We start from the raw sequence: 21,095 nt of genomic DNA on the forward strand, positions 1-21,095 counted from the left end.
AGTTGCTGTACTCCTAACAACATTGCCAATAAATAAATAAGTAAATAAATAAATAATCATTCATAGAATTACAAAAAGAAATAGACAAATCCACAGAGTGAGTGATTAAAACCCACCTCTCTGAGTAAATTATAGAACCAGCAAAGAACACCAGCATGAATACTGAAAATATGAACACCATAATTACAGACTCAAGCAAATGACTGTACATAAAAATCTGCACCTGGTCCTGCATAATACACATCCTTTCATGGCACACACAATATTCAAGGAACAGACTATATACTGAGTCATAAAGTAAACCTACGAAAATCTCAAAAGATTGAAATCACACAGAATTTATTCTCAGACAGCAACGTAATTGACAAATCAAGCACAAAATAACTAGAAAATCCTCATAGCTGGGAAAGTAAGACACAGACTTCCAAGTTGTCCATGGGTTAAACAGGAAATGAAAATCAGACCATGTTTAGAAGGTAGTGACTACAAATATCAAAATGTCCCTGAACACCTTTATGCTAATAGATTGACTTAGAGAAAGTGGAAAATTTTCTAAAAAAATATAATGGACCAAAACTGACTTATTTAAAACCTGTATCATAACACAACCATTAAAGAAATTGAACAAGTCATTTAAAATCTTCCCCAAAAGGCAAATCTACGTTCAAGTGACTTCACTGATAAAGTCCACCAAATATTCAAGGAACAAAAACCAAAACAATAAAGACAACTACAAGACAGAGGGAATGGTAGAGAAGCAGTATTAAAAGAAAGCATATCAGAAAAATATCCAGAAGAAAAAACATGTTAATATATGCCTTTGTTACTGCACCTAATAAGCACTCCAAAAGAATTGGTTATTAGCTTTATTAGCAGTCAAAAAGGAAAGGTTGAAATCCCAGAAAAATGTCATTCCCCTCTAGCATAACTGCAGCAATGACTAACCAAGCCCTTCCCCTGCACCAGCCAGGGCAACATGGTGGGGGCTGCAGACCCCTGGGCCCTGGGCATGCCCTGGGCCCTCCCACAGAGCTCTTCTGGCCCCTGGCTAAAGGCATGTGTTAGCTCATTTAATCATCACACCGTCCCTATGTCCCGGCTCCTTTCCTCACCTTGATTTCACAGATGATGAGACTGAACTTTAGAAAAGTGATTTTCATGGCTGCATCATTAGCAGGTGGCCTGGCTAATTGGCTGGAAAACTTTCCCCTCTCCTCTATCACTACATCCTAAACGGTGCCACTGAGCCTCCCGCTGCTATCAGTCAGGAATATTCGCTTTCCCACGATAGCACGGCCCTTCCTTGGCAAAGGTAAGCCAGCGCTATTTCAAAGGGGCACACGGTGCCCAGGATGACCTCCGGGGAGCTATGCGCAGAATCCCGACATCATGAAGCGTGTGCCCTTCTGTGATATCAGGGGTCAGCAGGGACCCTACCGGGCGTTTAAAATAGCACTTGACAAATAATTATCATCGTCATAAAACGGGGATTAATACCAGACACTATCCCGTTGAGTTGTTGGGAGAATTGAGTGAGTTAATGTATAAGTTCTTATGTCACCCATCGAGAAGGCAGCAGTCAGAAGGCATCACCCCCAAACCTTTCAAGCTCCCAGCATGGCCAGCGAGCCCCGTTTCCTTTGGATGCTGTGCCGCCCGCCCGGCTGCTTTCCGTCCCGACGAGCGCCCGTGAACACGAAGGCCCGAGCTTCAGGGCCCGTTACTCTCGGGGGGACAGCCCGACTCCGAAGGGTGCCGGGGGCTCATCAAATCGGTTCAGTCACCAAGCGCACCCCTCACCCGGTGCTCTCGGCTTCCTCCTGGCGAGATGAGTTGCCCTCTCCCTTCGGGAATAAGTTTCCCTTCCATTCACATGACTCTCACTCCTCTTACAGCCGCATCAGGCTCAGTACTTGAATTTCTCAGAGATTTTGTTACGTGGCTCAGTCCAGCGCGTAAGGCCACGTCTAAGGAATTGTGAGTCACACAGTACATTCACTTCTTATTTTTATCTTTGTTTGGTAGAGTGTGCTGTGGGTTTCTAAAGTAGAGTTTGGTCTTTTTGTAACTTTGTATTCAAATCCATAGGTGGGAAGGTGAAGAACAGACATTTCTCGGACCCATGACTGAGAAGCTGCGCTTGGCGAGCTGAGAGAGCAGCCCCTCCGCAGGTCCCTGGGCCGGCAGGACTGTGGTGGCCACCTCCCCGCCAGCACCTTCTGTGCTGCTTTAGTCCTGAGCAAGACCAGAGGCCCAGGGTCCCAGCTCGCACTGTCTTGATTCCACAGACAACGAAATTGAATGCAATATGTTGTCATGCTTCCTAATAAATCTGACATCCACATGTAAGTGGAAAAAATGAAAACGTTGAAATGTGCTGAACTTTAGAGAGAGGCTGTGCCATTTACAGGAGCATTGGGACATTACTCTGACCCAGTAATCTTAGTCTACTGGGTGCAATTTCACAACCCACAAAGTCAACTCTGTTACAAAAGTGTTTTGTAAATCTCTATTTCCAGCTCCCATTCTTCTGGTTAGCAGAAAACTGAATAGCTGTTACCTGTGTAAAATAGAATTGGACTGGAAGAAGGAACTTGTGTTTTTACTTTATATAATTCTGTACGATTTTACTTTATTATTTTATGAAAAAGGGTCCAGTCTTTCCAGCTCCTAATGAATCCTATTTGGACCAGATCCAGAAAAACTGTGTGATTTGTGGAAAAGCAGCTGGTTAATGATGATGCTTCAGAATATTCCAGGTTCTCCCAGCAGAACGTGGCAATACAGATCTGTTCTCCCATCGAAACCACCTTGTGAAATCAGATGTTAGGACTCAAGCCCCTACAGATGATGGTGAAGAAATTGGGTCTCTAATAAGCTATAGAATTGTTCTAGTGCCAGAAAATAGAATTCAAGCTTCAAAAGTGACGAAGTAGAGAGGAGGCCAGACAGTGTGGACGTCTCCATTGGCTCAACATTAAGGACCTGCAAGTACGGGGGCAGTCGGAGGAGTGGGGTGGACAAGCCCTGGGAGTGTCCCCTCTCTGGCTCCTTCATTTGCATGACACTGTTGTAGCGAAAGCATTTCTATGCAAGAGCATGACTTGCTGTTTCACTGGTCCTAAGCCTGGTGGCATTCAGGATTCTGCAAATCATTCAGGATGGCCATATGGCACCCTTCGTTTAACTGCCTGGGGTTGAGCTTATTGCAGTGATAGCACACCTATCAAGCAAATAAAGCATCCTATTTCTACAATACAAACAGTGTGATTTCCTGCCCACAGTATCTGCTGTTCCTTAGGGTTTCCCCTTAGACACATTCTGTGGTCTTGGTTTGCTTCCAAGTGTCACACTGAGGTCTCTGTATCCTAAAGATCACAGGACTACTCCTCTAATGCACAGAGCCTGCTGACATTAATCATCTGAAGAGCCATTTGGGCAAAGCAAAAAAAAAACAACACTGGGTACTGTGGACCACTGAGAATTTCTGCAGAACAGGGGCAGCTTGTACATTTGGGGGACTATCTGAAAGTTCCTGTTATAGATCGTATCCTTTACTCTTATCAGGCACCCAGAGATTTTTGTTTAAAAGAATATTCTTAGTAAATATTTGTTAATTCAAATCAACTTCACCAAATACGCCCCTTTGTAATAAGATGTAAGAAATCACGTAGGCGGTGTTCATTTGCGATTATTGAGGCATAAACATTTCATGGCCACTCCTGGTTTATGACACCATTATTTCACGGGCTAAAAGTAAAGCTGGGACGCAGTATTTGGGACGCCTTTCAGTAGAAATTCATAATTCAAACACTGCCTTGGCTTTAGAAAACTGTTGGGTGGATTTGGGATTTTAATCCATTAAGCTCCGATAGGAAGGTGAGTCTGGTCCCAGACTAGTTTTAACTTTTCTTTGTCAGCATAATAAGTTATCTCACGGCAAATGTACAGACCACCACTACACAGGTAACAGAATGTTGCTGGCACCCGAAAGCCTCCAGCCTTCCCTAATGCAAATGTTTTCTCCTCTCCAAAGGTAAACAACTCAGGATAGCATGCTTCTTCCTGTTTTTAAACTCCATAAATGGAACAATGCAACATGTATTCCTTCATGTTGGCTTCTTTCTTCCACGTAATGTTTGTGAGATTTATCATGTTACTTGTACTTGGTGTAATTCACTGAGAGGTATTTCATCATATGAATAGCCCATAGTTTCTCGACCCATTCTACCTTTGAAGGAAATGGGTTGTTTTCAGTTTGGTGTGATTATGAGTCATTTTTTAGACCAGAAGTGTCGTAAATTTTCTTTCTCATAATTTAAAGAACAGTTTCCCTATTTAATACACATAATAAAGTGTTCTCAGAATAGGCAGATATACCTAATGGGCTACAATTAAAGTGACAGAGATGTAATGATATGTTAACATAAGTGTTTAGTGTTGTACTTGTAATTCATATTCTAAGTTTAACTTCAGGATGATCACTTGGGGTATAAAATATTTGTCCAAAGTGAGTCTATAATTCATATGGCAATTGCTGAGGGAGAGTTTCCAAATAATTAAATATTATTTGGCTAAGAACTCAATTTGCCAGATTATTTAGGATTTTTTGAAGTGTTGATTTCTCTGCCTGTAAAATGGCAAACAGTCCTCCATCAAATCTAAGATACTCTTTCAAGGCCTTTTTTTCAGTTCATTGGCTTCTAGTGATTTGAGTAGAGCTATTAAAAGAATTACAAGGTGGCTCAAGATTTCACAGTAGAGTTCAGCAACATACTCTAAAGAGGTTTTTGCAATGTATTGGCCCCCAAATTTGGCTTCCAGAAATATGTGTAGAGGCTACATGTGTACAGGAAAAATAGGATAAATGCACAGATAAAATGTCCAAAAGGAGTCATTAAGCACGATAGCAGAAAACAACCAACCTTAAACTGTATAATCTTTAGGTATAATCGTAAATGAACTGGTTCCTTAACTCAGACAACAAATATTTGTTGATAAATGATACACCAAGCACCCTGCTACACACTGCTGTTCGTAGTGATCACGACAGAGCCTTGGGGTTTTGGCTCAAGGCGGGGGCACAGGGAGATCCTGAACTCGCCTCCCCCCAGACACTCCAAATCTACAGCTACCTAAGGCACAATTTCCTCTGCAAGAAGCTAACGGCTGGCCGAGCAACCCCAACACTTCAGGCAAACAAGGAAAACCCACCCTAAGCGGCAAGAGGCTGGGGCACAGGCTCCCCGTGAACTTCAGCCCAGGCACAGCAACCCGCCCGCAGGAGGCAGCTGAACTCCCCGAGGATCAAAGTCCACACCCCACATCAAGCCCCCAATTTTAAGACCTTCACCTGAGAGATGAGCCCCTGAAACATCTAAAACATTCTGAAAGCCAACAGGGCTCCCATCTGGAGGCCCACAAGTCAGCGGGAAAGCAGAACCGGCGCACCGGCCCAGGGCTCGGCGGGGTGCAGGGGCTGTGCCCAGACGCCCGTCATTTGCTCACGTTGAAGCGCTGGCCTGAGGGGCAGGCATCTAATTTAACACATACATTTCTATTTACTTTAATTACTAATGTATGTGTGTTCAGACACAACTCCCCATGCACCCCGGCAGGCCCGGGATGCTCTCCAGCCTCAGAGCCAGGAATAAACTGGTGCAAAGCAGGGCTCAGCGGCGTGGAGCAGCTGCGGGGTCCGGGGGCTCTCAGGCCCACGCTCTGCTTGCCACCCAGCCCGGCGGGGAAGCAGCCCCTCGTCCCGGCCCACACACTGTTCCAAGGAACAGCGGACCAGGGAAGGCCAGAGAGCCCTCCTGCTCCCTTTCCCTGGTTTTAAAGGACATTCCCCTGAGCAGTATGGCAGCCACACTACTTAGCATAGTGTGTCCCCACCCCCCCCAAGCCATGCACACAAGAAGTCTGTAGCTCAGCCAAATGACAAATGGCTACATGCATTGCTTTTAGACTATAATGAAGAAAAAGTACTTGGTGGATTGAATCAGTTAATGAAAACCAGCTACATTTCCCAGGCTGAGTTTGAGTCTTGAATTGTCCGAGTTCCAAGGGAGAAGAAACTAATATTCAGAATCCGCGATAGGAAGAGTATTGTAACCAGGAAGGTAACACACCAATTATAAGATATATTTAAAATACCTCAGATTTCCAAGAGAAACCAAGTATCCTTTAACCTTTTGGTGCACAGGACAATGCCCCAACCAACTGAGCCACCCGGCCAGGGCAAAGAACTCTATTATTATTATTATTATCTTTTGTACAAAAAGTTCCAAATATCTCACGAGTAGCAATGGCTATAACATAAAAGTGCCCAGATTGGTCATTTATTTTCTTTCTAGCATAGTACTGTCTTTAATATTGGCTAGAATTCTGTCTATATTCCTTTTAAGGATATTTTCTGTTTTGAATTTCTGTCTTTTAAAGAAACCCCAAATGAACTGGCTATTCCATATTCTAGGATAGACTGTGTGTGTTTGTCCAGACTCACAGAATGTACACTCAAAGTGGCGAAGTTTCCAGTATATTGTTCAAAGAAGGAAAAAAAAAGGGGGGCAGGAAATCTTAAGTGCATTAGAACACATTTTAATAAGCTATTGCAACCTAAGCAAGAAACTTAGGTGCCAAATATCAATGTGAAGTGACATAAAACAAACACATTATGAACATCCAAAAATCTGGATTTACAATGGAAATGATGACAGCTTCTGCAATTAAACAGCACTCAATCACTAATTTTCCGTGAGGGTAAGATTAGTACCCTGCTGGGCTTATAATTTTGTTTTCTCATTTTGTGCTGTTCATGTGTAAATATTGCCAATTTCCTTTGACACAAAAAAAGGAAAACAACTTAATTTTGTTTCTAAGCTAGTGAGTGACACAGAGACTACCCTCTGCATGAGGCGATGCAACATAAGCTTCCTGGCAATGATTTGAGGGGGGGAAATAAATCAAGCAGTTTCAAGTGTATTTGTAACAAGGAAACAAATTTATTGATTTTAAAAGACAAGACACCATTTTGTTTTGAAAAACACAAGAAAGCTAGCCTGAGTTCAAGTCTGAAATATTCAGAAAAATCCTACTAATATCTTTAGTATGTTCCAGTCATTTGTTTAAACAACACACTAAAAGTTAATATATATTTTTATAATTATAAAAGTTCCCCAGTTATTGTACAGTACACAATACAAATCGCCCACAAACTATTATTTAGCTCCTGCCAACCTTGAGAGGACATGATATACTAAAAGATTTAGCATTTCTCACAAAAATCACATCAGGAAATACGTATTTACAAAATCAAATACATTATACAAAAAACCATCACATGTTATTCGGTAAAGATGTTTTTAAATAATTAAAAAGTTTATTCAACTGTAGTCCAAAAACTGGAAAAGAACATTACATTATCTCACACATACAATCTCTACAAAAGTTGCTTACCTCATTTACATAATATATTCAGTCGATTGTAAAATAAATGTTCCAATATCTCCTAGTGTTACTATGTTTCTGTGCTTGTGGGACTGAATAATGAAATCTGCCACTTACTAAGTGAAATTTAAATGATGGCACTTAAAAAAAAATACAGTATTTTAAAAAAACACAATGAAAGAAGTTTTACCTAGAAGGTACGAAAGCCCTGAGTGATAGTAGAATTACTGATTGGTAAGCACTACAATTAACCTAATTAAAAGTTTACCACCCCAGGCACAAATTTCCAAGTTTTCTCAAGGCACTCACTTAAAGTTTCTGTAACCAATGCATTGGTCACCACCATAGGTCCCAATTGATGATGGAGATGAGGAGAGAAAAAAATTTGCTTTGGTACAAAAGATGCTTTTTAAACGAATAAAATTCAATACCTCCTTTATTGGGTCATTTAAAATTGTGTTTAGCAGGTTAAAACAAGGCAATCATTTGTTCAAAACTATTAATTCATTGAAGGAAAAATTTACGTGGTCATCAACAGTCAATGGGAGTTTTTACTTTTTCTTTCCTCCCTAGAATCATAATTCTTCTAACAAAGATTTGTTGTCCTCATGATTGAGCTACATAAACAATTCTTACCAAAGATTTCATTACTCAGGGCTTCCAATCCCAACATCATAATTTATTTAAAAAACAAAGGAAAGAGGGGGAAAAAAAAGAATCAAATACCAGAACCAATAAGACACAAAACACATTTTTGAAAATGACATATTACCAATTACTTCAAACAAAAGAAAAAAAAAAAAATCCTAGGCAGTCACTTTGTAAGTGGCTTTTACTATTTAAGTAAAATTGGTAAACTAAACTCAGGTCTACTGGCACATAAGATCACTAGCAGCAATGATCAGAGCATGCAAACTGAGAAGCATTTACAGGAAATCATCATAAAGAAGTCAAAAGAAGAGAGTTAAATTAAAACCCTTTGAGTATTGCATGTTAACATGTGAGTGATCTGCATGGTCTGACCTCCTAAACTGCCTAAAAAGCAATGTTTACGGCAAACTTGCCCTAGGCTGTGGATGTCCTTTCACCAGACACCGAGATAGGTTACACTCTTATTTTTGCCCGGCCAGGGCAGCGCCAGCACATCTGCAGAGGACACTGCTCTCATGTCCATCACACAGGGGACAAAGGGGTCCAGTGCACGCCGAGCGTCCCTTGAACAAAGTCAGCGAATGTGTGAGCGGAATGGCGTTTACGGATATCAGAAGCAGTAGTCATAGCATCTCCTGACAGATGAGCTTAAATCAAGTGCTTTGCTCTCTCCATTCTATGTTTATATAATTTTTTGACAAAATATTAAAGTTTTGGAGCATAGATAAAATTATGCCCTGTATGAAATTCCCAAACAATATGTTATGAGAGATCTAACTCCGAACATCTTACCTGCCCCCAAAGAGTACAGCTTTTCTTTAGCCACTCGAACTCATTTCTTCCTAAGGCTTCACTTACAATTGTATTTTCTAAAGCTAAATAAACGAGATCTTCTGTTTTGTTTTGTTTTGGAAAACAATGTAACCCTTTCTTTCTCATACCTTTTAAAGGCAATCTAGGTACTTTCAGTGTGCAGAAGTCGTTCTGACATAGGTCCACAGGCCCATGTATTGCCCTCCTTTTCTAGAGTCTCGCTGTGATGCTAGAAAAGTCGATTCTTTTTTTTTTTTTTTTTCTGTAAACAGTACACTTACTTAGATGGCAGTGAATATTTGGGAATAAATATATCAAGCCCTCTTGAAGAAAATTAAGTTGTATATAAAATGCAAGTGTTCAGCGTGGAAACACTTTCTCTTCCTACCCCCCCTTTAAAAAAACAGCATAATTAGACATTTGGATATAGAGTATACTTTACCGGTCTAAGTCTAAATAAAGGATCTGAAAGGCTTTTGTCCCCCATTGTATATCTTACAATGCTCAAAGGGTTAATACAAGGCATTACATCAAAGGGGTTTTTTAACACTAGAACTAAGCACTGAATTAATGCTTCTATTCCAGTTTGTTTTTCGTTTGTTTTTTTAAAAAAAATCAGCAAACTTGCAGAAATACTAGGATTCCATTAATTGATTTGTCCTAACCATATACAAGGAGGTTGATCTGATCAAGTGACAAGCCCAATTTTCACTGCGTGTCAACCTCTCTCCCCCGCGCTCCGGTGCAATTCATACAAATCACAAGGTCTGATTTTGAATTTTTGGTGGTTGCTATTGTCTCACCAAGAAATTTAGGGGAGGGGAGGTCATAACAAAGGTCAATTTGTTTTTATATAACCACTGCCTCAAATCGTACACAAAGGTGACTTGCCAAAGTGTTTTTACTTTCTACTTGTGTCCGCACAGGGAGGACCAACATCACAGTGACACACGTTGTTTTTTCTTTTACACTAATGTTTCAAGCACAGCATTATTTTAGACATCTCAGATATGCCATCTGAAGAATTTTTTAAAATTGGAAAATGCATCACAGTTAGCACTTGCAGAGAGCGCAGTCGCGATTGCCGCGACGAACCCGCGTTCGTTCCGAGCGGCGCGGACAGATTCTACAAGGACGTGTTCATTTCCACTCGTCTCCTACACAGCAAAGGCAGTCAGTGTTGCACACTACTAATCTTAGTTATGCAGCGTTAAAACCATTTCCTAAAATTTACTTTTGTTTTTAAAGTACACCATCTAAAGAGAGGTGCGTGAACCGTGCTATACAGTACAGGAAAAAGCACAAAAAGGAAAGCAGATTTCTGAAAAGGCAGTAAGACTTATCCAGTCAGTCCAAACATGGTTTGGATGAAAATCCTGAAAAAGTGACCAGTTACTTAACATCCCCCAATTTTTTTTTTTAAACTGGGTCCTGCGTTCCAAGGTGAACTTTCACCCATTTCACCCTATTGTTCACGGGCTTTATGAATGCAAATCTTTTCGGGATGACTCTCAAAGGATACGTGAAAATCAAACTACACTCGCGATGCTCAATCCTATTACAGGGAAATACCTTTTCCGAAACTTAAAAATAGCCAGCATATCTTCCTTACATTTTTTCCTCACTGAAAGTGTATCACTTGGTCCACACAGATATTTTTCAGGACTAGTGTTTGATTACAATGCCAAGAAACTTTAAGAAGTTCTTAAAATGTGCTCTTGTCACTTGTCAGTAAGCCTACTGAGAGTATGAGTGTGTAATATTATTTAGAAAAGTCACAGTTTCAGTGAATGAAAAAATGGAAATACTTAACAAATGCAATGAATGTGGTTGCTCCAGTTTGCTCAAATGTATAAATTATGATGTTTTTATTTTCTAATATATTTCACAATTCAAGTAGAAAATTTTTAAGGGTTTTTTTGTGTGTGTTTGTATATGTGTGTGTGTGTCGTACTGTGGACTACAGATAATAGGAAGTAGCACAGGTCACAGGTGTTATTTGTCTGTTGGTCAGAACTATCTACACTAGTCACAAAGAATTAATGTTCCTAGCTGTATTCATAAAGGATAACAGAATATTTTTAGTGACTTAAGTGGAAATGTAATAATATTTATTAATTCCTGATCTGTCTAAATTTAGAACAAACCATGAACAATGGGAAGAAATGTTGAATCTTGGAGGATCCCCAATCCCTAACTTTCATTAATCTAAATCTGCCCATTATTATCAGATTCCTCTAACAAAACAAATATATCCAACATTAAAGAAAACAATGATAATAAATACATTTAAAATTGTTCAATAAACAAGATGATACCAGTAAATACATTTGGTCCAGTACAGATATAGTTTAGTTCAGGGGGTGGTGGATAGGGTTAGGAAAGTGAAAAAATTAAGAAAGGAGAGTCAAAATGAAGAGTGTGTTTTTTCCCCCACTTTTTGATTTAAATTTACCTGTAAGTGTTTCCTAATGCAAATGAAGTAGATACACAGTCTTTGCCGCTTAAGGTGTCTTGTTTGCTTGTTTGGCTTTTTGTGTGTGTGTGATGGTACAAATTCATTGCCTTTTTGGGAGAAAAAATGGTGATGATCATTTAAATGATATTTAGATAAAGGTGATGAGCTAGTAAAAACTTTCAAATACATGAGCTGTACAATACAAAATTTAAATCAATTTTTTAAATTACATCTAATACACTTAACATTTACTGAAGAAACTCGTTGATCTTAGCTATTTGAGTAGTCTAAGGCAATCGAGCAACAACAGTTGAAATATACTGCCTATTGCCCGATAAGCCATTTGGTATTTTTAACTTTACAGACTGGCTCATCCTCTTATTTCCACCCCACCCCCACCCCAATAAAACTGGAAAGATAAAACATCTTGAGTTGAATATAGGCCTCATTAATAATCTGTAAATTGTTTTGTGCTTTCCCTTTTTTTTTGGCTTTATGTATTTATTTTTGCTGATTAACTTTTTAAGAACTATTTAAATGAATGGATGTGCCTGTTTCTGCTGCGGTTAATAATTTGAGTGCTTAAAAGAACCTTGGCTCTTCGTGTAAATTAAAATGGGGATGGGCGTATCCACTCTAGGATCTCACCTCTGACTTCCCAGCTGACTCCTGCCACGGGCACTCGTGTGTGCATGTGGACACGGACACTAAGACACACAGACAAACATTCAGACTGAAAAGATGCACTTCAATAAGTACCTACTTACTTTAACTTCCTTAAATTATACTAGATAAGGACGGGCCTAACATAGATATGTTAGGTAACAAGTTGATAATTAAAACCAGCCTGCTATCCCACACCTTTAAGCAATCTGACTTATAATCAAGTAATATTCAGCTCTAAGAACAAAAAGTAGGTTCATGATCACTCAAAGAGGGAAACGGATTTTTTTGTCTCTGTTTTGCTTTGTTTGCCCTAAATATCCTTTGAAGAACATGCAACCTGTCCTTACTTCGGGAATCTGACAATGACAGGCACAACTTGTCAAATGGATTGAAGAGGAATTTATATGAACAAAATAAGCCTTACTAAACCTTAGCTTCAGTTCTGTTTTAAGGCACCATGTTATAGCCGAGGTACGATGATCCCTGATGTACATTCTTCAACGGCACTGGTCCATCCGGCCACCTACCCAAATCCTACAGAATCGGGGATAAGCAACTGTACGGCGTGCCAGTTACACTGCCTTCAGGTTCTGTTTAAAATTTAAATCCACATACTTTAGAAACCAGGAAATATTTTTGAAGGAAATAACGATATGCAGGTTGCTACATTCCTTGCATCCTATAAATTTTCTTTTATAATAGCAGCATATTGAACTACTATTAGGAAAAAGACCTGGAATAAAAGAAAGTCATCCAAATGGAATGGTTTCCTGTATGTCCAGCTCAGCATAAGTAGCTTGTACACTTAAAAAAAAAAAAAAGTCAAGTCATTTTTTTTCAGCTTCAGTCTCTAACTATAATAGCCCCACTCGACAGCAGAACGCATCTGTGCAGTGGTCCCAAATACAGAATCAGTAGTCATTAAACAGAGGAGTTGGTATGCAAATAACAGTTAAAATTCAATGTTTAACGGAAGCTTGCATTAACATGATTTAATAATTATGTACACAAATTATGTACATATTAGCATAATCTCTCGCAATTCTGTCATTTACTCTGAACTGATAAATGTGCAGCTCAGTTTTTCTTTAGAGAAAAATAGATGACCTTCCCAACCCTCTTGCACTATAATAAAAATGCTCTGTATTCTTTCTCCATACTCCAAAATGCTATCAAAATAGTGTCTTGTGGTTCTGCCCAATGAAAAGCACCTTTCAAAGCAAATTTGATGCATCTACTGCCAAATGGGCACGCCTCCAGTGTAAATCAAAGAAATGCATTTCTTTTGATATTTCACAGAAGTGCATCTAATTAAAAACTCACACATGAAATCATACACCAAGACTAACAATCAACAATAAAATATTTTAAGCTACAAAAACGTAAATTACTTTTAATTATAAGAAGACAAAAATATTAAGTGTTGTAAAAATCCTTCTTGACACCTGAAACTAAGAAAAAAAAAAACAACTCTCATTATTAAGAGGCAAATAATCTGTTTACGTTGAAAAAAAAAAAGAGAGACCTGGCAAAATACATACACCCATTCCATTTCACAACTCCAAAAAAGTAATGTTCAGCACTGATAGAATTTGACAACAGTCGACCTTCAGGCTTATTAAATTTCGACTTAAGCCCAATATGAACAGGTTTAACGTTAGCTGGAAAAATACGCTTTAATATTCTTTAGACCGCAGTGTAAGTGTTTCCTGTCGCGCTGCACTGCCTGATAGTCTGAGTACTCGTGACAATGTGCTCGCTGTGAATGGGATTCAGGAGGCTCGGTTGCACGCTGCTCTCAAGAACAGGCTGCAGACAGCCAACCGGAAATGCCGGGGTCAGCTCGGTTTTCTCTCTTTTGGCTTGAGGTTCTGAAGAGTCATCTAGTTCTTCATCCATTTCACTTTCCACTTCACTGCCTTCATCTGCACAAACAAATGACACCAAGACTATTACCAAAAGAAAAACTGGAAAATGGCAATCAACATGTGCTTTAGAAACACAGTACACTAAGAAAGCAACGTCTGCCTGGCTGGTGTGGCTCAGTGGTTGAGTGTCAACCTATGAACCAGGAGGTGATGGTTTGATTCCAGGTCAGGGCACATGCCTGGGGTGTGGGCTCGATCATCCCCAGTAGGGTGTGTGCAGGAGGCACCCGATCCATGTTTCTCTTTCATCGATGTCTCTCTCTCTCCCTATTCCTTCCTCTCTCTAAAATCGGTAAAGACATATTTTTTAAAAGAGGAGGAATGGAGGGAAGGAGGAAGAAAAATTTTAGTCTCCTCTAAAAATCTATACTAGACATAATTTTACCTGTGTTGACATTAATGTAGGTGAGACCTATGATGATATATATCAGGTATAAGCATGAGCTACTGTAAAGACTGTTTGGTGCACACAAATGTTGCAGATCACAGTATTAAACAGGCCCTTCATTTTTAAAAAAGATATGTTTTTATGGATTTTAGAGAGAGAGGAAGGGAGAGAGAGAGAAACATCGATGAGAGAGACATATCCATCAGTTGCCTCACCCCCCGTACTGGGGATTGAGCCTGTAACCCGGGCATGGTGCCCTGACTGGGAATCACACCTCAACCTCTTGGTTCATGGGTTGATACTCAACCACTGAGCAAGACTGACTGGGCCAGTCCCTTAATTTTTATTACAAAAAATTATCAACACCGAGGCAGTAGCATCAGATTAAAAATGCACAATGGATTTCCATTCCTGTCAACACTGATACTCACTGTTAATAGCCGGTATTTATTTCTGGAAATTGAATGTATTAAATAGTCATTGTTACTTCCAAATTTTAATACATTTTATATTAACTAAAACATCATTGTAATGAAATACCATTTAATTTTTTCCAGCAGCACAGTTAAAATTCAAAAGGAGAGAGAGAAAACGCTCACACAGCTTTACTGCTGTGAGAGATTCCCTTCCGAGGAGTGTAGAGAACACCTCTTCATGAGCAATCATCTTTAAACAGCAGGGAATGTATTTATGCCTTAAAAATATCTTTTCTTCGCCTTCAACATGTTTTACTGTTTACCAAAAAAAAAAAAAAAAAAGATAAGTGTATAATCACATCAAATACCTCATCTATAATTAAAATATATCTACACCTATTGTTATATTTTTTACGTCTAGTGACTTGTAGAAACAGAATCAAATCTCCATGACATTCTCTTCAGTCAGGTGAAGTTGGACTCTTTCTAAGGCTGAGTCTAGTTTTACCTCTTGGGGCACACCTCCTGCGGGAGTCCCTGCTAAAGCAGCTCGATAGAAATGGGCCCCTTGACTTTCCTTCTCTCATCAACTGGCGAAGATGGCCCCAGAGACACTGATGAGTAGCGGGGCCGCCCGCGCACGGCTGCCCAGCGCACGGCTGCCAGGGCACCATCTCCTGAGAAACGGCGCACGTGACTGAAAAGGCCGAGTATAGAGGAACTGACTAGAAATGATGTCTGCGATGCATCATTCAGTGATAAACACAGCTCTTAGATGAGGCAAAAGGTGCCTTGGCCCATTTATTTCATATGGTTACCTTTCTGCCTCTGGAAAACGGACCTGACGATAATACTAGGTTTGTGAGAACCCCCGGCGGGCCGCGGGGAGGACGACACACTTGCGAGACATTCGCTCCCTCAGGGGGCACAACTGAAATGTCTGTATGCTACTTCCCAGTTTGTTAATGTGTTTATTTACACGTACACAGAAAAGGAAGGGTCCTCACACACAAGTCTTAACGGTGGTAGTCTCTTAGGGTTGTGCCTATGAAATTTCACTTTCGGTAGTTTCTAATACTTGAAATTTTTACACAGAGCTCATATTACTTTTATTATGAGGAAAAACATTAAAATTCTCATTTTGTGGAAAGAGCCCACAAAAAGTTGAAATTTTCCTATTTAAGCCTAGGCCCTGTGTCAGTTTGGCTACGTCTCAAGGAGCATCAGGTCTGGGGGTGAATGGGACCAGCAGGGCCACCCCAAGAATGTGAGGTAAAATCAAACTGCTTGTCTGCTCCCTCTCTACCTTCTTTCCTGTGCTTGAGAAATAGTGTCAAAATTTAATAGCAAAACACACACACACACACACACACACAAAGCCAGCACTGAAAGGAAAAAAAAATCATTTTGTGCAGGCAGGTGAGTGAAGAGAGAGCGAGGAAAGTCCTTTCCTCTACATACTGTGGGTGGATTTCCTCCACATACAGTGGGGTGATGGACTGGACAAACTTCAGTGCTCCAGGCCACTTGTGTTTAGGTCCACTGGGGTGACAGGGTTCCTTTGGATAGGCTACAAAGCAATCCACAAAAGCAAGCCCTTTCTCCAGTCCCTAAGGGCAAATAACACGGTTCCACAGACATTTTGTGCACCAGGAGACTCCAAGACATTTCCTAGAAACCTACTCATGACAATGGGCATTTGGAACACAAAAAATAAAATTAGGTGCCACTGGTGTGTACTGAAGACTGTTTTGGTTCAGCAGAGAAGATTGGCTGCCATTCAGGGTTTGGCCAAGTAGCCACACTCCTACTGCACCTGTGGGCACCCACGAATGAAACCCCCAAATTTGGGTTACAAGGCTTTGGTGTCAGGGTTTATGCATGTTGGACACAGGTTTCCACTGCCACCATTCTGGCTCTGCAATTACAAATTATATCACCTCACAATTGATTTACTTTTCTAAGAGTTATTGGGTTAATCCTACAGAGTACATAAGTGCAGTAACAATATTTGGGAGCCATGATTTTCTACCTTTCCTGCTTTGCTACTGTGTATGTTCCTCTAACAGGAATGAATGCATCCACAATTGGCAGAGACTGACAGGAGCTCAACATGGGAGTGACGTGGATTCGTACACGACCTTCTCTGGCGCGTTAATGTTTCCCACTACCCAGGGGGGACAGCAGCTGGACACTGAGCACCCTAGCACAGGCCGCTCCAGAAAACAGCACTGCACTCATGTGCAGATCCCCTAGGTCCTTCCTCTTGCCTCAGTTTCCCCACTGGCTCTGGCTGTGTCTTGGAAGGGCTAATTGTGCTGTTCACACCAGGCTTTGTGCATTTTGTCCCTGACTCCAGAACTCAATTCCTTAAAACCTCAACATAGCTTCACTTCTTTTGTTTTTTGAAGAAAGGCCTACATTTTCTACAGTGCTTGTTTATTAGAAATTTTACATTATTATAAAAACTGGGTTGGTATTTTTATAGGATTTTTTTTGCTTGTGTGCTCTCTATTCCAACCTCATATTCCCCCAAACCCTACTCCTTTTATTCTGTGGTTTTGTAGAGCGAGAGGTGTTTCGGGAACATGTATCCTATTGTCATAGTAGAGGGGCAATGCTGGTATTAAAATTTAAGAAGAATGTATGTTATACCTCCCATCTATTGACCTTGCTTTCACAGTAAACATCACTGCTCCTTCTGAGCTTTTCCACTGAAAAGTGTGAAGTGGTGATAGGTAGGCTGAGGAATCTTTCTTGCTACTAGGCCTTGACTAAAAATATCTGGACCAATTTTATCCCTTTTGTCTAGGACTCTGGAGATGGTCAGAAATAATAAACTTCAGGCAAAGAGTCAAAATGAGCTTGTAACTGCGTTTAAATTTAATTGTTGCATTTCAGGAACCTCACGTAAAGAAAGTATAGAAGTGGAGAAGTAATGGATTCCAAAGACATCACTGTCATATTCACCTAGGACCGTGTGCCATCCCCACAGAACCCAAGTGCCAGAGACACACACTACATTTTCCTCTGTGAGAATCTCCCAGGCAAATGAAGTCCTTAAAAATGTACATTATTTTAAATTCCTACCTTTATCGAGATTTCCAGGAGACACAGCATTTAAATCGCCAAACTGCAAAACAACAGTCATTTGTGCAACAGTTACTACAAGGCAGAATAAAATAATACTCTCAGTCTGCAGTAAAAACACCACACTTTGACTTTTTAAAACTATAAACTATGGCCATTTTGCTCTCTAACTACACAGGTCATGCAATTTTTCAATCAAGCTTGTTGAATTTGAACAGTTTAAATTATGTCACAATTTAGCTGTCTTAGCCTCTCTGCAAAAGGATACCAATTTTCTCTGCCTTCCACGCTCCGTTTTACTGTTATTATTTCAAGTCGGTGGCGAGGACACAGGGCCCGGCAGCCTGGGTGGGCATGGACGCGGAGGGGTTAACTCGGAGAAGCCCCGAGGAGGCTGGCGCAGGGCACACCCATGCCCAGCCCATGGGCCCACATGGAGTCTGTGCTGGAAAAACATGGACCAGCCGCTTGGCTGATTTCTGTTTTTCAAGCTTTTATTAGTTGAAATGGAAAACATAACAGGAGCTCCAAAGTTGAGAGTATTTACTTTTATAAAAAGACTTTCCTTTTTTGTAAGTTGATGTTCTTATTTAATAAGATAATAGGGTTCTGCTTTTAACTAAGAATGTCAACAAAGAAGAGACTAAAATAATATGGAACAATTAATAACCTTCAGGTTAGACTTTATTTTCTACCTTGGTTCAAGAGCTTGATGATAATTTCACAATGAGAAAATACATTCTGAGGGTCTCAGGGTGAACAATACACCAAATGAAAAACTGAAGAGCAGAGGTAACAAAGCTAATTGGGAAATGTTGAAGTAAAACCTACACTCATCCACTTTTTAAATGGCAAACATTACATTTTTTTTTTAAAGCTGAAGATTCTGAATAAGTCATTATTAGAAATTCAGGTTTCTCAACAGACTGAAGATAGGGTGAGACAGAAGTTCTACTTACATTCGGAAGTTTGCTTATAAAGAGTTCCATGATAGGAGTATTTTTTTCATCTACAAGGTATGTCTATAAAGTAATAAAACTGATCTTATTTTGCAAACATACACATTTTTTGTAAACCTACACATGTACTGTTCTTCATAGAAGCTACCTTGGGAGCTCAGGCATTTATTCCAAGGCCCAAGGTTCTGGAATTCCTCTTAGACAATTTCAAGAGTCAGTTGACGTATCATTCAAGAAAGCCCGTCTTATTATTTTATGTCCAACTGTGACTCCAAACAACACTGCAGATTTTATTCACCGTAGTTGGTCCTGGGAGGACTTCTGACTACTCACCAAGATCAAATTCATCTGTCACAATTTAAGATATTCAGAATAATATCATTTCACTCTTTGTTATTTCTTAGCAGTCCACAGGCAGTTTAAAAAGAGGCATTCCACAACATTTTAAGCCATAATAGCATTGCTGGAACAAATGTGTAGCCTTCCGAGGTGACTGCTTTGAAGGGGACAAGGGCCTCTCTGATACATGACTCCTAGTACTTTTGTTTAGAAGACTGTCCCATTACTTTATAGGTACATCCCACAGGAAAACAAACAAAACTATAAACACTGAACTGTTGTTTTAAAGTCTGCCCTGATCACATAGGTCAGGACCTTATATTAGACAAAATTAAACTTAGGCAAAATAATAACTTTCAGATTGAAAGTTATATAAAATTTCTCAAATTAAAGAATATAATACAAGCAACAAAAAAAGTAGTCAATGAGACTATTTTTGGTATTATTTAAATATTTTAGAAATATAAACAGAGAATGCCTATAGCTAAGGGATCATTTATAAGTTATTTCTAATTGACACAACACAATGAGATTTTTATTTCTTTTAAATAAATACTTAACACTTTAGATCCAGTTCTGGAAACGATTTGGCACCGAAGATTCTAAACATACCTCTATACCTATAAAAAGTGACTGCTTCATCTGTTTTGGAAAAATCTCTAAAAGTTGCTGAGACTAAATTATTACTGCATTAATGAACAATAATACCACACAAAGTAAAAACGAAACTGTGAACATAGTTGAAAATTTTCTTTAAAAGAAACACTGCTTTTAGTTGCTATTTAACTGAAAATATGACAAATTCCTCAATACAAAGATTCCCCTTAGAAAGTTTCTGTTTAATCTCAATGGATATATCTGATTATTCAGGATGCTAAAAATAAAAGCCAAAACAACTGAAATCTCGGGGATTGCTATTATCATTAGCAAAAATACATTTGCATTCTAAATGTTGTGTGCTGTGGCGATACACTGTGCTGGACACTACAAGAAATTTAGGGACACTGTCAATGCCTCTAGGTACCTCTGGAGTCAATGACAGAATTCTACCTATACAGCAAATAGAGAGAGTAAATTTCAAGTTAAAATATCTTGTGAGTAAGGGATAAGATTTTTATAGTCTATAGAGTTGAAGATAAAGGTTTTTATACGTATTTTACATGTGAGAAAAGAATACACATGTAATTAAGAAAACCCCACTCTACTCCTCCAGGTAGCTGCGGAAGGCAGGAGAGCCCGCGCTCGCCGTCCCGTTTCCTCAGAGCCTCCCGCGTGGGATCAGCCTGCAAAGACGCAGCTTCTGGAGGCGGCCGTGGGGAGGGGCTCACATTAGGAGGGGCTCACATTAGGAGGGGCTCACGTTAGGAGGGGCAGGCGGCTCTGCCGGCAGCCAGGCCGCCCAGGAAACCTTCCCGATGGCTTTAGTGCAGGGGTGTCGGAGCCGGCAGCAGGTCGGCCAGCGGGAAGGACTGACGGCGGCCTGAGCAGGCCGGCGTCGCGGACAGGGAGCTGTGACGGTGCCCGGGTTAGGTGGGCACACACCAGAAACGAACTATTTAGATGAAAAAACAGGGACTTGTTAGAAAGTACCGAGATTACTGTAAGGTTAGAGCTCCTGAAATAGGAAAAACTTATTGTTTCTAACTTCCCTACTGCACAGGGGACTGGAGGATGACATCCTACGGCTTATAAAGTACTTTCACGACTCAGTACACGGTAGGCTTTCTCTCAGGTACCATGACCTCACGTGTCACTTTCTCAAGGCTTTCCCTGACGGCTCTAAGCATGGCAGGTCCTGTCCCCATCACGCCCCTCAAAGCCCCTGCCACCACGTGCAGCACTTGCTTCCTCACCCACCGTCTGTCTTCCCAGCCCCAGGGCCCGCGCCCCGAGGCCAGGGACCTTGTCCGTCCCCTCATGAATGTATCCCAGAGTCTG

The 21,095-nt window shown here is 40.3% G+C and overlaps 1 protein-coding gene across 4 annotated transcripts in view; it reads right to left on the reverse strand.

The window, feature by feature from the left end:
- Window positions 1-6,993: 6,993 nt before the first annotated feature.
- RFX3 (regulatory factor X3) overlaps window positions 6,994-21,095 on the reverse strand; it is a 252,404-nt gene continuing 238,302 nt past the window's right edge. For 3 of the 4 annotated variants that reach the window (XM_081150810.1, XM_081150808.1, XM_081150807.1), the window contains exons 16-18: window positions 18,819-18,881; window positions 17,860-17,902; window positions 6,994-13,962 (exon numbers count right to left, since the gene is read on the reverse strand). In XM_081150810.1, the coding sequence (XP_081006936.1) occupies window positions 13,724-13,962; window positions 17,860-17,902; window positions 18,819-18,881 (345 nt within the window). In that variant the 3' untranslated portion in view covers window positions 6,994-13,723. The remainder of the gene's footprint in view (window positions 13,963-17,859; window positions 17,903-18,818; window positions 18,882-21,095) is intronic. The other variant, XM_081150809.1, reaches the window with a different exon arrangement.

Source organism: Miniopterus schreibersii (assembly GCF_964146895.1).
Source record: "Miniopterus schreibersii genome assembly, chromosome: 11".
Classification (NCBI taxonomy): domain Eukaryota; kingdom Metazoa; phylum Chordata; class Mammalia; order Chiroptera; family Miniopteridae; genus Miniopterus; species Miniopterus schreibersii.